Source organism: Myotis yumanensis, unplaced genomic scaffold (assembly GCF_028538775.1).
Source record: "Myotis yumanensis isolate MYYU_CA2020_CCGP unplaced genomic scaffold, mMyoYum1.0.hap1 SCAF_9, whole genome shotgun sequence".
NCBI lineage: Eukaryota > Metazoa > Chordata > Mammalia > Chiroptera > Vespertilionidae > Myotis > Myotis yumanensis.
In genome coordinates, this window is record NW_027223760.1 from 28,699,990 (window position 1) to 28,716,016 (window position 16,027).

General features: G+C 37.0%; 1 protein-coding gene across 1 annotated transcript in view; it reads right to left on the reverse strand.

Annotated features, from left to right (window-relative positions):
- Positions 1 to 16,027, reverse strand: part of LOC139015965 (protein EURL homolog) — a 90,987-nt gene that overhangs the window by 37,006 nt on the left and 37,954 nt on the right. The window contains exon 2 of the mRNA XM_070423520.1: positions 10,398 to 10,550. Coding sequence (XP_070279621.1) covers positions 10,398 to 10,550 — 153 coding nt within the window. The remainder of the gene's footprint in view (positions 1 to 10,397; positions 10,551 to 16,027) is intronic.

The window sequence follows — 16,027 nt, forward strand, 5'->3', positions numbered from 1 at the left end:
ATGTGCCTGCAACCAAGGTACATGCCCTTGACCGGAATCAAACCCGGGACCCTTGAGTCCGCAGGCCGACGCTCTATCCACAGAGCCAAACCGGTTAGGGCTGGATGTATTTTATATGTGAGAAGTATGTGCAAAAATTACAAGATTAAGAAAATCTTATATAAATCACATAAAGGATGCTTATATGATGATTAAACATCACAAATCAATGAGCTATGCATCATTCAATAAATCATACTAAAACTTCTGATTAATCAATGTCAAATATTAAATTATTAATCAGTGCAAGTTTTTAAAAAAAGATTTTTATTGATTTTTAGAGAGAGAGAGGAAGGGAGAGAGAAACATCAATGTGAGAGTGAAATATCAATCAGCTGCCTCCTGCATGCCGCCTACTAAGGATCGAGCCCTAAACCCTGGCATGTGCCCTGACCAGGAATTGAACCGGCAACCTTTCTGTGCACAGTATGACCCCCAACCAACTGAGCCACACAGGCTAGGGCTGCAAGGTTTTTTAAAATAGTACTAGGATATATTCAATGAAAAATTTAAAGTAATAGGTTTAATTAAACCTCAAATCATAAAAGGTTAGATAAATAGAAACAAATGTTTATCAAACCTCTGCCTGGGCATCTTCTATTTTGAAAAGCAATGGAAGGTATTACTTTGGCAATGATAGTAGAGTTCAGTACAATTAAATGTCATTTTTTAAAAAAAATCTGTGGTCTAAAATTAAAAGACCAACTTATTAAACAATCTACAAATTTGCATTCTCCAAATTTGGAGAATATTTACAATATATATTACAGAGAAAGAGCTAAGATATTTACTATACAAATATAGTATAAGTTGTACACTTAGATTAAAATACACTAACATCCAAAAAATAAGTGATCAACAAATAACTTATAATAGTGGAAATAAAAGTGGAAGGATGGCTGAAAACATATGGGAACATGTGAAGCCATGAGTAAAGAAAAATGTCAGTTAAAACATCAAAATAATATATTGGCTATAAACTTACCTAAATTATAAAAAAGTGAATATCTTAATACTGGCAAGAGTATTTTCTTGTATACCAGTACTGCTGTGAGAATGTAAATCACACAGCCCATGGGAAAGCAATTTTGTGAAGCTTATTGAGAACCTAAAAATATTACTTTTTCATTCACTGATAGAACTATATCTAAGGAAATTATCTAAGGAAATAAAGTGAAATGCCTTATGCATACAAATGATCCTGGAGACACAAATGCATATGTATGGAAAGGCTTAGATGATTAACAATAAGGAGATGGTTAAATGAATTAGGATGAACAATTATGGAGACATTTAAAATGATGTTTGCAAAGAGCACTTGTTATAATTTAAGTAAAAAAGAAATAGGTAATAATATATGCATATAGTTTCATCTTAACTATGCCAACACAACTCATATACAAGATAGAAGAGTGAATAAAACATATTAATGATAGACCAGTCAGTAGCCTTGCTTCAGCACAAATGCAGTAGCAGGATCATGTTGTTATTAAATGTTAATAGATGCTCCTTATGGGAGCTGGTGTTACTGCCCATCCATGATGATAAGAATTTGATTGGACAATAATGCCTTTACCACTATTTGTTAACTGACTTTGGAAAGCAGCTATTCAACCTATTTCAACCTCACTGTCTTTAGCTCTCAGGGTCAATTGAAAGATAAAATAAGGTATGAATGTGAAAGTGTGCTGTAAATGTCATGTAAATATTACATATTTCCATTAAATAGTTGATAACTATCTAGTATCCTGAAGTCCTGTCTGAGACTATGGCTGAATTTTACTGACACAAATTCAATGACACAGGTAACTTCACGGTTGTCTTTGAGTGATGTTTCTGTAAAGAAGGACATTTGGAAATCTACCAAAGGTACAGATTTATTCATCAACATCAATTCAAAGTTATATTTATGTCAGCAAGGTATTACATGCAGAAAGACTTTCAGGTTACTGATATTAGTCAGCACTGGCTAATTAACAAAAAGATAACATTGAAAGCGAGTGGACAAGCAAGCAGCCCATGTTAAAGAGCAATATGGAAATTAAGTTTGAAGCATGAGACCTAGAAATTTTTATAAGGGATAACTTGAAGATTTTGGTATAAAGGACAGAAGTGATAGTCAAAAGCTGAAGGGTAACAGACCACTGAGCAGGCTACTTTGATTAAATAATTATTTTTAGTCATCTTTGACTAAATGAGTTTCATTGCATTGGTGTAATCTTTTTTAAAAAGTATATTTTATTGATTTTTTACAGAGAGGAAGGGAGAGAGATAGAGAGTTAGAAACATCAATGAGAGAGAAACATCGATCAGCTGCCTCCTGCACACCTCCTACTGGGGATGTGCCGCAACCAAGGTACATGCCCTTGACTGGAATCGAACCTGGGACCTCTCAGTCCGCAGCCCGATGCTCTATCCACTGCGCCAAACCGGTTTCAGCTAGGTGTAATCTTTTATAAAGGAAATAAAACCAGGGAGAGAGGGAGAGAGAGAAAGCAAGAGAAAGAGAGGGAGAGAGAGAGGGACACAGAGATAGCGAAAAGGAATAGACTCAAATGCAACGTGAGAGGTGAGAATGGGCTAAAACATGCCACCGCCTCTCTCTGCACCTCTGGAGCTAGTACTGTGGTGCCCATGGATGGGGCTTAAAGCATCTTCTACAGATAAGTCCTGAGATGTCTTTCCTACAACACCATCTCCCTTGCAGAATAAATTGCCCCTCAAATATAAATATGATGAGGAAAACGGGCAGAAATGTGAAGCTTACATTAGGCTATTATAAAGTGTTTGAGGTGAGAGAGGAAGAAGAAGTGTATGCACTGGGGGAGGAGAAGTGTGAATGTGAACACTTGACATCACTCTTCCCCATGCGACCAAATGTGCACAACCAGGCAGTCACGGTGACTATGCTCTGGTTTCTGGTGTAAAAGAATCACCTGTTCCACAGCCTTGTTCTCAGATGAGCATATGAAAGGCTAAACTATCTGCTTAGCATGACTGATTCTATTGCAGCTCTTGACAACTAATTTTGAAAAATAATGTAGTCCAGCTAATTAACTGACAATTGACGGAACATACCATTTGTCAAATAACTGGTTGCATTTCTTTTGCTTGAATCTAAAAACAATATGACTGTGGGAGAAGAGTCTATGTTTGGCCTCCTCATTAATATCAAGTTCTCTACCATTCAATGTTTTTCTGTTTATTTTCTATTATAAAATCAATAATTCTCATTAAATAAAAGTTTTAAAATACAGAAAAGTAGAGAAAAGATTAAGCATCATAGTCCTATTATTTAGTTACATGGTTACTAATGTGTTGTGTTCTCTGCATACTTTAAGTAGTATATATTTTTGCATATTTATGTCTCACTTTGTAATTTATATTTTAACTTATAATGTTACTGCATATTTCTTAAGAGTTATTTCTTAATAACTCTGTGATATTCCCTTTAGTTGGTGGCATCATTAACCATTGGTTCACTGAATCATACCTCTAGTAGGTTGTCTTACTATAATTTGTGAATTGGCCCCCTCCACCCCACCCCTCCACCCCTCCCTAGTCCTTCATTGCACTACTGTCTGTGTCCATGGGTATATCCTCTTTGTACCATCCTCATCTTCCCTACCCATCTTTTAGTTTGTCATATCATCTTTCTTAGGGTTTACCTTTGTGCGTTTGAACAAGCCTATGCTTCTTGGACTTGGTTAATGAAGAGAGTTAATGAAAGGGCTATTTATTAATGAAGAGGGACAGGTAGGGTTAAGTGATTTAACAAGAAATAAGGAGGAGCCCTGCTGGTGTGGCTCAGTTGGTTGGAGCATCCGCTTATACACCAAAAGGTTGTGGATTCGGTTCCTGGTCAGGGCACATACCTAGGTTTTAGGTTCGATCCCCATTCAGGCAGTTCTGGAAGGCAACCAATTGATGTCCTCTCTCACATCGATATTTCCCTCTCTCTCCCCTTTTCCCCTTTCTCTAAAATCAGTAAGCATGTCCTTGGGTGAGGATTAAAAAAATAATAATAAGGAAGCATGTAGGGCTAGCAAAAGTCAGAGAAGGGGCACATGGAAGGAATGGTCACCAGAGCTATCACCCAAGGGGAGGTTGCCTAATAGTAACTGTGGCCATAGGTAGAGGATGCAGCCACAGCCGAGTCACAGATGTCCTCTGTCTGCATCATCCTCACTGAAATAGGAAAATAGTAACTTTCTAATGTAGTGTGGTTGCAATACATGAAAATGAGATACATAACTATCCTCGCTTAGTAACAAAAAAATCACAATTACCAATAGTGAGCAGACGTGCCGATTATGGATGCAGGGAAGTGTGCACACATAGGTGTACATAGTGAGGAGAGAGGAAAAATGGGGTGTCAACACGGCACTACAGGATGTACTATTCTTTACAATGAAGTTTGATTTGGGTCCATATTTTTTGTTAACTTCATTACCTGGAATCAAAATTCTTTCTGTAGTCATTCAACTCCCTAGACCTCTCCTGCCACTAACTTATCTCATTTCAAGCCTCTATGAGTGTGTGCATGTATTTCTGTGTATGTGTGCACATGTGTATTTTAAAATAATCTACATATAAATGTGCAAGATATCATTCTTGTTGCATAAATAACCACAGAGATGTTTCATTGTTGCAGGAAGAAAATAGAGATATCAGTGTAGGAAATCCGATTCAGTATAGAAAATATCATACATGTTATTTCTAGGTAGACATGTTTAAATATGACTGGGGATTGAAATAGTGGTCAGTGCACTGGAGCCTCTCATGCCACACCACCATGTGAAGAATGAGAAGATACACACCTTAATTCGTAAAGAGCTTTTACATTCAGACAGTAACTGTGACAGTACAGATGGAGCGATTGCTATTCAGCAAGAGTAAGACAATAGAAAGAATTTAAATGTTCTGAAAAAATTAGAATTGATTGAATGACTACAGAGCAGAGCAATTCTAGAGATGCAGGCTCTGTTAAAACAAATATCAAATTCTCAAATCAGCCTTATAATAGAAGCAGCAAATCACATTTGTGTGTGTGTGTGTGTGTGTGTGTGTGTGTGTGTGTGTGTGTGAGAGAGAGAGAGAGAGAGAGAGAGATGGAGACGGTGAGAGACAAGGGAAGATACACAGAGCAAAACGGACATTATGAAAGAGATTAAGATGAAGACATTGGGAAAAGAGAGTTAAGGAGAGAGTCAGTGAGAAGAATGAAGGAGAGAAATGTGGTCATTGAGAGAAGAGGAAAAGAGGAAGAATGAGATAAAAATTTCCTGAATGTGTAATGTCTAAAATGAAATTCAAGGAAAAAAAATGGGGTTGGTTCTTTGAGGAAGAGCCAGATTATGGCCTGATACTGGTTTCTTCACACTGCTGGAGCTATTTTTGGAATTAAAAATTCTAAATGTGGTTGGGCTCTGTGGGCCTCAAGGAGGTTTATCAATGCCCTGAAATTGTATGTAACATTTGTGTGTGTGTGTGTGTGTGTGTGTGTGTGTGTGTGAATGTGTCTAGCTACAGACCTCTCATGAGGACAGGATCCACAGCTTTAATAAAATTCCCAAAGGATCCACGACCTCAAATAGGTTAAACTATGAGCCAGAGGTTTAACCTAGCCCTGCCCTGGCTCCATTTGATGAATGGGATCCTGGCAGTGCACGCAGATCTAGTCTCTGTGCCCATGAATAACTCCAGCCATGGTAGGCTACGTGACAGTCAATGTGCGATTGTGTGTGTGTGTGTGTGTGTGTGTGTGTGTGTATGTGTGTGTGTGTAAAGCTCTGTGTGGAAGGACTTGGACTTGGGTTGGAGAGCTGTGTATGGTGGGGATTAGGAGGGGGAGCAGTACTTTTGCCTCCATGGTAGGAAAGTGTGGAGGGGCCCTGGACTGCATGGGTTGACTGTCCCAAGGGATCAAAGTCTATACGGGGTCATCTGTAGAGACATCAAGAGACACTTGGTTTTTGTTTGCCCATGACATTCTTCAGTTTAGGAAGGGTAACAAACGTCTATTTTTGGAGGATGAAATAAGACCAATATTTTTGAAGTTGGGGACTCATTTGCCTGCTGTTTATAAGGCCTGAGGAGAGACTGAGAAATAGCTCCCAGCAGTTCAATAATTAGTTGTTCAGCTTGACATCAAGTGCTACACAGTGTAAATTCTCCATCTTTCAGGGACCAATTGCCCCCGTGTTAGATGATTTATCCTTTGACTTTTTCTTTTTCTCTATTGCCTGGTGTTTGGCCATAGCCACAGTCCCTTATGTGAAGAGAAAGGGAAAAGAGAACTAAGCTTTTTTTTCTGTTCTTGTTTTTTTTAGCAGTTCTGAGGACATTAGAGAGAGGGGGTTGAAACTGCTACTTGCAATGAAGTTCCTGAATTGTTCATGTATAGATAAAACCCCTAATAGCAATATAACGAGACAAGCTGGAATATTGTTCAATATTCTATTCTATGTTGGATTTTATAGTTATGAAAATTTACCTTTCTTTACATTAGAGCCCTTTACCCAGCAAACCTGTTATATGATTAAAGGAGAAGATGTGATATGCACAGTTTAAGAAGCTTACTTTCCTCTCTTCCAGGAAGTGAAGTTTCTTTTAAAACTATAGCAGAAACGGGACAATCTCAAAGCAGGGACTTGAAATTAGGTAAGGGGAAGAAAAATACAAGCAATAAAAATGAATAACAAAGATTGTACATTTTTAATAATTCAGAGGTAGATACTTTTAAACCTCTTGGTAATTCATATACATATTTCAAGTACATTATGACTTTTTCAGATTAAATCTTAAGGAAGTTGTAGAAAAGCACATAGGGAGGTGGGATAAAGCATAAACCTAGAGAATCATATGGATGCCTACTTAGCTGGTTAAAAAAAGTGAAACATGGTGAAGAAAAATCTGGGTCCAGGGACACAGCCATGAGGGAATTTTAGGCAAGCAGGTGAGGCAAGATTGATATGACTTAGCTCCTGGGTTCAGGTAGAGAAAAGGTAACAATGTAAGAATTGGTAGTGGAGATAAAGATTTGTAGCAGGCATTTTCAGTTTATTTTATGAAGTTTGAATTGCTATGGGTGCACTCATTCATTAACTCTATAGCTACCGTGTTTAAAGCTGGCTGGCAGGTGAATATGGAGGTTTATGATTGGTGCCCTGTTAGAGATAGTTAGCTATCCAATAAAAATCTGTGACCACCCCCCCTTACAATATCATGGAATGTATTACTTAGATGTCTGCTTGTATGGTTACTGTCTGGTAAGTTTTAGGAAGAAATATAAAGTGTGATCATTTGTGAAATGATGAGGGTAAGGGTCTGGTGGTCTGAGAAGGCCTTTGTGGGGAGATGATATTTGAAGTGAGGCATAAATGTTGAGTAAGAATAAACCATACAGTAATCTGTACAACAGGCATTCCTGGCAGCGGGCGTGGTAAATGCAGACACCCTATGAAAGCAATGAGTTTTGTTTGTTGGAGATGCAGAAAGAATGCTGGGAGCCTTGGGAATGAGAGGAAGCATGGTATCATGAGGGCAGTCCAGGCCATGGAAAGGGGTCTTAGGAGCCCTGGCGGCTTTTCATCAGGACACTGGCATGATCTGATTTCTTCAATGAGAGGGTCTTCCTGGCTGCTGTGCAGGGAAGGGATTGCAACAGGGCAAAAAATGGAGGCATATTGTAGTAATCTAAGCAAGAGTAGTAGGGGCCTGCTCTACGGTAGGAACAATAGAGATGATATAAAGAGACTACACTTAGGAGATGAAAATAGACAGCACTAGATCTCTTTATGAGTCACTGTTCCATTAGGCTATAGGAAAATGGGAATCAAGAAAACGTGAACACTTTGCCTTGCCGGGGTGGCTCAGTTGGGTGGAGCGTCCTGTATTCCAAAAAGGTTGCGGGCTCAATTCCCGGTCAGGGCATATGCTTGGGTTGTGGGTTTGATGTTCGGGTTTGATTCCCTCATGGAAGGGAGTCAACCAATAGATGTTTCTCTCTCTCCCTCTCTCTAAATAATCAATGGGGGGAAAAAGAAAAAGAAAATGTGAACACTTTGTAAAGTATATGATTGTCTAACCACTATGCTGTACACCTGAAACCAATTCACAACAATATTGAAGCTAAACTGTCATTGAAAATAAAAAAAGGTAACAATATGTGAAGCAGGTGAATATGACTTACTGTTTCTATATCATTACCTGAATATGTTAAGATCCTTATTTTAATATCCAATTATACTAAAGGGCTAGGATCAGCAAACTGTAACCTATGGGCCAGTGCTGCCTGTTGCCTGCTTCTTCATAAATAAAGTTTTTTTTGAAACAGAGCTACCCTCATTCATTAATGTATTGCAAATTGCTGCTTTTGCATAATAAGAGCGGAGTTGAGAATTTGTAACAAAGACATTTTGGGCAACAAAGCCTAACATATTTTCTATCTAACTCTTTATAGAGAAAGTTTCAGACCCCTGCTGAAGTGTTATTCTTTGCATTTTATTATTTAGCTTGTTGTAAGAAGAATCTGAAATTGAAATAATGGGATTACCTAATTCTCAGGCAGCTTTTTACATCTCTCAGGATTCTAGCTACATACCATTTTTCTTTCACCCTTTAGGAGCATATGTTTACATTAAAGCAGTCACTGAAATCAAAATTCATGCAAATCAACCATCATAAAAATTGTTTTAGATTTGGAAGAACCTCAGTTATCATTTGGTCTAACTCCTGTACTATTTTAGAGGAGGAAATGGAACCCCATGATCCTTATGTCACTTGCTCAGGGTCACCAAGTCAGTTAGTGACAAAGAGAAATCTAATATGCCTGCTTCTGCTCCCCAACCCACTGCTCTTTCCTCTACATCACCCCAAATCTCTTAAAACTCAACACAGAAAACCTTTCTCATCACAGATATGAATTTATGGAGATTTTCTTTAGAAGTCATTGTTCTTTGTGACAAGTTTAAAGTATCCAATGTGTATTTCCTTTGAACTAGGTTGTGTTTTATTTGATAAAATGATTCAATTTATTCTATTTGTTAAAATTTATACTATGGAAATTTTTCAACACATAAAAGCAAAGGTAGTAGCAAACTGAGCCCTTGTGTACCTGTTACTCAGCTTCAACAGTTAACATGTAGCCCATCTCATTTCTTCTATTCCCACACCAATCTCTCACCCCCAGTGTCTGGATTATTTTGAAGCAAATCCCAGATATTCCACCATTTAATTTGTAAAACTTTAGTATTTTTCTCTAAAAGATAAGTGATATTCTAGAAACCAGCAATGATTCTTTAATATCATCAATATCCATTTGTGTTCAATATCCCCATTGTCTCATATTTTTTTAAGTTAATATGTAGATTCCTCATTTGTAATTGTTAAGGAAACCTAACCTAGACATTTGTCTTGGAAGCATCCTACTTTCTGAAGTTTACCATGACATCCCCATAGTGAAATGATTTAATTTAAATAGCTATCCTCCAATTAATGTAAATATTATTTGGTTTAAAAAATGGAACTTGAGTTTTTTTTTAATAACACATGTATTGATTAAAATGTGTTCTGTAGCATGTATACACACAACCTGCACAGACTCTTCAAAACTCAAGTCAGATTATGCCACTCCTTTGCTGGAAACTCTTTAATAGTTTACAATTTCACTCAGTGTAAAACCTGCCACCTGCCTTTGGTCTGTAAGATCCTACCTTATTTATCCTCATGCTAGCTCTCCAGCCTTCTTCTATTATTTCATTCTTTATTCATTGGGTTCCAGCCAACTGATTCACATCTTGTTCCATTAAAACCCTGGTCACTCTACTTTCTCAGGAACTTGACACTGTTCTCTTCCTGCAAAGTTCATCTCCCAGGAACCACCATGGCTCATTTCCACTTTACCAGATATCCCCTCATCTCCTTCTGGTCTTAGTCACGTGTCATCTGCTCAGTTGGTTATGGTTGTCATCATAACCATCTCTGCCCAGTACTTGCCACTCCCTTTCTCTGGGTTATTCTCTCCATAGCATTTATCTCATCTGGCACATTATAAATTTTACTTATTTAGTTGATTGCCAGGTTCCTGTATTAGAATGCAAGCTCAATGAAGATGGGGCTTTTGTATATTTTGCCCATTTCTATATTTCCAGTGCCTGGATCATATTAGGTATTCACTAAATATTTGTTGAAAACATAAATGAATAGATGTAGACATATTTCTTTAGTAGAGTTTTATTAAAATGAATAATATTTATGCTAGATTAGAATGCCTTTCCTGAATTCTTGGCTATTTTCCTATTTGAGTTAATTACACACCAACCTAGAAGAAAATCAGCAAGTGCTCTTAATTTTACCCTTTGAGCCTGGGACTTAGAAGAATGTAGAGTAAGCCCTAGTGCATTGTCACTTGCTTCTTTTCTTTCTTTCTTCTGTATTTTTCTGGACCTCAGTCTGGACCAATCTGTGTTCTTTAGAGATATTGGTTCTTCATAAGCCAAAGGCCCTATCTGAAAAAAAAGAGAATGAGAGTGAGCATTAGATAGCAAAAGACTCCAAAAACCTCTATCCCATGAATCTTCATAATCATATGATAACTTTACTTCATGGTGATCAAAAAGGGAGAGAATATCCATCACTTTGCTTCATTTGATGTGTGAGTCAAATAAACCTTTTCCCAGTGATTTTTCCTACTTATAATATATACTTTGTTAATATCCAGGTACCATCAAATGTGTCACTCTTTCTCCTTTGCCTGTCTCTCCATCCTTTCTTCTCTTGTAACATCTGACGACCTATTAGGTTGTCACTGTGAAGTTGGAGATTATGATATCAACATCAGGCTAAGAAAATACCTTTTAAATTTCTAGATAAGAAAAATTGAGGTTCAGGGGGGAATGAATTCAGGCTTTCAGATCTCTTACTCTCATATCCTAACTTTATCTAACACTATGTCAATCTTTGTTTTGCTACTTGTTGAAATTCAATCTCCATGAATATTTCACTTGTTAGTGTTACCTTAGATTTCTTTAATATAAACAAGTTTCTTGAAACTTGAGAGTTGGGCTGATAATTACATAAGATATCAGCCTGATTGGTTAAAACATCTTTCATTGGCTGTTTTTTTCATTGTTTGGGAACCCCACAGACATGTACCATGGCACTGAATAAATATTGATTAGACTGATGAAAAGAAATATTTTATAAACATAAAATATTCAAAGAGAATCCAACTAGTAGCTTTATTTCAGATAGAGAACAGGCTATTCAACTTATGATTAAATTTTAAGAGAAGCTTTAGGCAGAAAACTGTAGAGAAAAAAAAGACTACAATACTAATTCTATTGAAGTGCATTGAATATTCATTAATTTATTTACTTGTTTATTTCACAAACATTTGTCAATAGCCTACTATGTCCCAAGTACTATTTTGGGTGCTAAGCATACAAGAATAATTAAATATATTTCCTGTTCTTAAGTAATTCAACCCATTAAGAGAAGCAGACAACTAAATCAACAATTACAAATAGTATGATTAACACTATAGCAGAAATAACAGAATGTTGCTGTAGCATAGAAAAGTAATACCGACTCAAGGATAGTCAGGGAGTGATTCTTAAACTGAATATTAAATGCTGAGTAAGAGCTGGATAGAATGGTGGGTAGGGGAAAGAAGAGGAGGTGAAACTCTTCTTTAGGCAGAGAAAGCAGTAGGTATCTACAAAGTGTAGATGTGCTTTATTATGTATTAGTAAGTATTTTGACTGGAACTTGGGGTAGTTATTGAGTTATGTTTTGAGATGAAGCTGGAAAAACAGAGAACACACCATGGAAGGCTTTTATACATCATTGTAAGGAGGTTGGATTTCATCATCAAGTTATGGGCAGTGTTACTCATGGTGGCCCAGACATGAACACAACTGAAGTGTCCTTTGATGGATGATTGGATAAAGAAGTAGTAATACATACAGGGGTGGGCAAAAGTAGGTTTACAGTTGTAATACATGTAATACAATAATTAATAAATAATAACAGCCCAGCTGGAGTGGCTCAGTGGTTGAGCATCGACTTATGAACCAGGCAGTCATGGTTTGATTCCCAGTCAGGGCACATGCCCGGGTTCCTGGCTTGATCCCCATTGTGGGGTGTGCAGGAGGCAGCCAATCAGTGATTCTCTTTTATCATTGATGTTTATATCTCTTTCTCCCTCTCACTTACTCTCTGAAATCAATAAAAATACATTTAAAATAAATAAGTAACACAAGAATAAACTCTGTGTTTCATGTATTCACAACTATAAACCTACTTTTGTCCATCCCTGTGTATACAATTGAATACTACTCAGCCATCAGAAAAGATGAAATACTACTATTTGTGATGGATGTTGAGAATATCTTGCTAAGTGAAATAAATCAGAAAAAGCCAAGAACCATATGATTTCACTCATATGTAGGATATAAAACTGAAAGTAACAAACGGACATACAAGACAAACTTATAAACAACACTTAATGACACAGATAACATTATGTTAGTTACTAGAGGGAAGGAGAGTTTCAGGGGGGCATAAAAGAGGGTGAAAGGGATCAAATATATGGTGATGGAAGGAGATGACTTTGGGTGGTGCATACACAATGTAATATACAGGTGATGTATTATAGAATTGTACACTTGAAACCTATATAACTTTATTAATCAATGTCACCTCAATACATGTAATAAAATTTTAACAGTAGGGGTGGGTAAAGGCAGAGAGATGACATAATTACAAACATTAGATCATATGAGAGTAGAAGCTGAGAGTAAGCCTGAATAAAAGTGGCAGTGAGTCTAGGAAAAGATTTTAGAGGCATGCTTGACGAGATGGATGATTTATTGCATGTAGGGGTAGCCAAGCAAAGGGAGATGGAGAATGAGAAGAGCGAAGTGATGTTTAAAAAATCCAAGGAAGGATGGAAGTTAAAATGAAGGGGAAGTTTTAGTAAAGAAAGGATAGTTAACAGTGACAAAAATCACAAAGAGAACAGAGAGGTCAAACAAACTAAGAACTGCCTATGGACTTACCAACTAGGAATTAAACTGTGATCTTTGTCACTGTAGTTTTAAAGGAATGGTTAGATTGGAAGTTAATTTTCAATGTCCTGAGGCAGAAATGGATCCAAATTATGGGTTACATCTTTTAAGAAATTCTTAAAATGTTAAAAAAATATATAATTATGAATTCAGAACCATGTGTAAGATTTTGGAAGGGGTTCATGCAATGAGGAGCTCTGACATACAGCTTGACCTGCTTTTTAATAAATTCATCTCTGGGTTGAAGAGCAAATGGGTGATGATAAAATAGCAAGTGCTGGGTTCTCCTTCAAGAACATTGGATTTGAAGGAAAGAAAAGATTGAAAAATTACTGTGTGTGTGGGTAGAGAACAGAGGGCATAGGAGGAGTATGTGTGCATGTGTGTTTGTGTGTGTGTTATGTGGAGTGACATGAGCATGCTGATGACATGAGGTAACGGAGAGGAAGGTGTGGAAGATACATAGGAGGGGGAGTAAAGGTATAAAAAAGTACTGGAGGGTCTAGGAGAGGATGGAACCAAGAGGAAAAAGGACAAAAGGAAGAAGAAAAGGCCAAAATTAGAGGATTCATGGAAGTAGACTGAATGTTCTCCCAAAGATATGGAGATTGTGTCAAGAGGATGGTGTTAAAGAATCCGAGAAGAAATTCGTGAAAATCTTGGGACTACAGACAGTGCTGAAAAGTGCTAAGGATAGCTTGGGATAGGGCAAGATCAAGTTTCAGCATAGCCAATACTACTTGACAATCAGAAGACCATTGCTGACTTTTATCAAGGAAATTTTAGTGGAGGGATGGGGATAGATATCCAATGACGTGTTTAAGTGCCCATCAGTAGATGAGTGGATTAAAAAACTGTGGTACATCTACACAATGGAATACTATACTGTGGTAAAAAAGAGGGAGTTCTTACCATTTGCAACAGCATGGATGGAACTGGAGAGCATTATGCTAAGTGAAATGAGCCAGTCAGAGAAAGATAGTCAGGGAGTGTTTCTTAAACTGAATATTAAATGCTGAGTAAGAGCTGGATAGAATGGTGGGTAGGGGAAAGAAGAGGAGGTGAAACTCTTCTTTAGGCAGAGAAAGCAGTAGGTATCTACAAAGTGTAGATGTGCTTTATTATGTATTAGTAAGTATTTTGACTGGAACTTGGGGTAGTTATTGAGAATTTATGGAATATAATGAACAACATAAACTGATAAACAAAAACAGATCCAGGGACAGAGAAGCATTGATCAGACTGTCAAACCTCAGAGGGAAGGTAGGGGAGGGTGGGGGTAAGGCGGAGAGATCAACCAAAGAACTTATATGCAGGCATATAGGCCTAACCAATGGACACAGACAACAGGGGGGTGCGGGCATGAGTGGGGAGGACGGGGGGTAATGTGGAGATAAGGATACATATGTAATAACTTAATCAATAAAGAAATTTAAAAAAAATTGAAAAAAAATAAAAAAAGTGAAGGGGAGGTATAGAAATGCAGCAGCAAGTGTGGCCTCCGAATCGGATGTATTTGTGGGGGGAGGGAGGGACTAAGATCACGTAAAGTCAAGCAAGTATTTCATTATTTATTTATTTAGAGTGTGTGGTATATCTTACCACACACTCTAAATCTTATGTGATTGGGACTCAAATCAGAGGAGAGGAAGAGAAGGGACGAGGAAAATGTATCAGAGAAAAGAAAGGCCTTGGTTAAAAAAATTATTGCCCTTTTCCTAATTTGAAAAGGAGTATGTACAGGTAAAGCATTCAAACAATGTAGAAATAATATAGTATGTGAAAATCTCCTATAATTATACTTTCTAAAAGCAAACACTGGTAAATTTTTTGTTTAGTTTTATACTATAAATATGAATATATAGCACATACATACATACAGATATAAAGCAAGAAAGATGCCTTTTTAAAAAATATATATTTTATTGATTTTTTTACAGAGAGGAAGGGAGAGGGATAGAGAGTTAGAAACATCGATGAGAGAGGAACATCGATCAGCTGCTTCCTGCACACCTCCTACTGGGGATGTGCCCGAAACCAAGGTACATGCCCTTGAAAGGAATCGAACCTGGGACCCTTCAGTCCACAGGCCGATGCTCTGTCCACTGAGCCAAGCCGGTTAGGGCAGAAAGATACCTTTTTATTAGAATTAAACAGAACATTCAGTACATTAACAATTTTACTTAAAATTATGGAGTGAAGGTCATGTAAGTACATAGGGTCTAGCTCATTCTTTTTGGCAACAAGTCATTATTTTAAAAATCAATTCCCTATTGATGGGTATAATTGTTTTCAGTTTATCACCATTATAATAAAGGCTACAATCAACATCTCTGCACATTTGTGTGATAGTTGTATGAAATTGATTGCTCAAAGCAGATTTCCAAGTCAAAATGTATGTATATTATTATCAAATATTTCCAATTTCCCCCATAAAAGGCCATTATTATAATTTATACTTCTGCCCACAATCCCTTGAGTGCTTGGAAAATAATATTTTGATATTAAACCTAACTCAGTTAAGAACTGGAGTGATCCCACTTCAAAATCTTCTAAACTAGCTAGAAATCCTTTACAGAAGCATCTCAAATATCTCAACTACTGATTTCCTCCAATTGAAAATTTTATTGAAGCTGAATTCTACATTGAATAACAAACATTTCTATTAAATTTTGTTATCATTTTCTTTGCTGATTTTTATTTTTGTTACATGTATATGAGTATTTTAGCCAGATTATAGGTTAAGTATATGGATTGTTGGAACTTAGACATTTAGGTAGAAGGAATTTAGAGAACTTTTAGCTGAGTCTTCTCATTGTATAAATGAAAAAAGAAAATCGATGATCAGAGAAGCAGGGGTTCCTTATATATTCCCAGTAATCTGCACAACTGCTTCTCTGTAATGTTGATTTTAT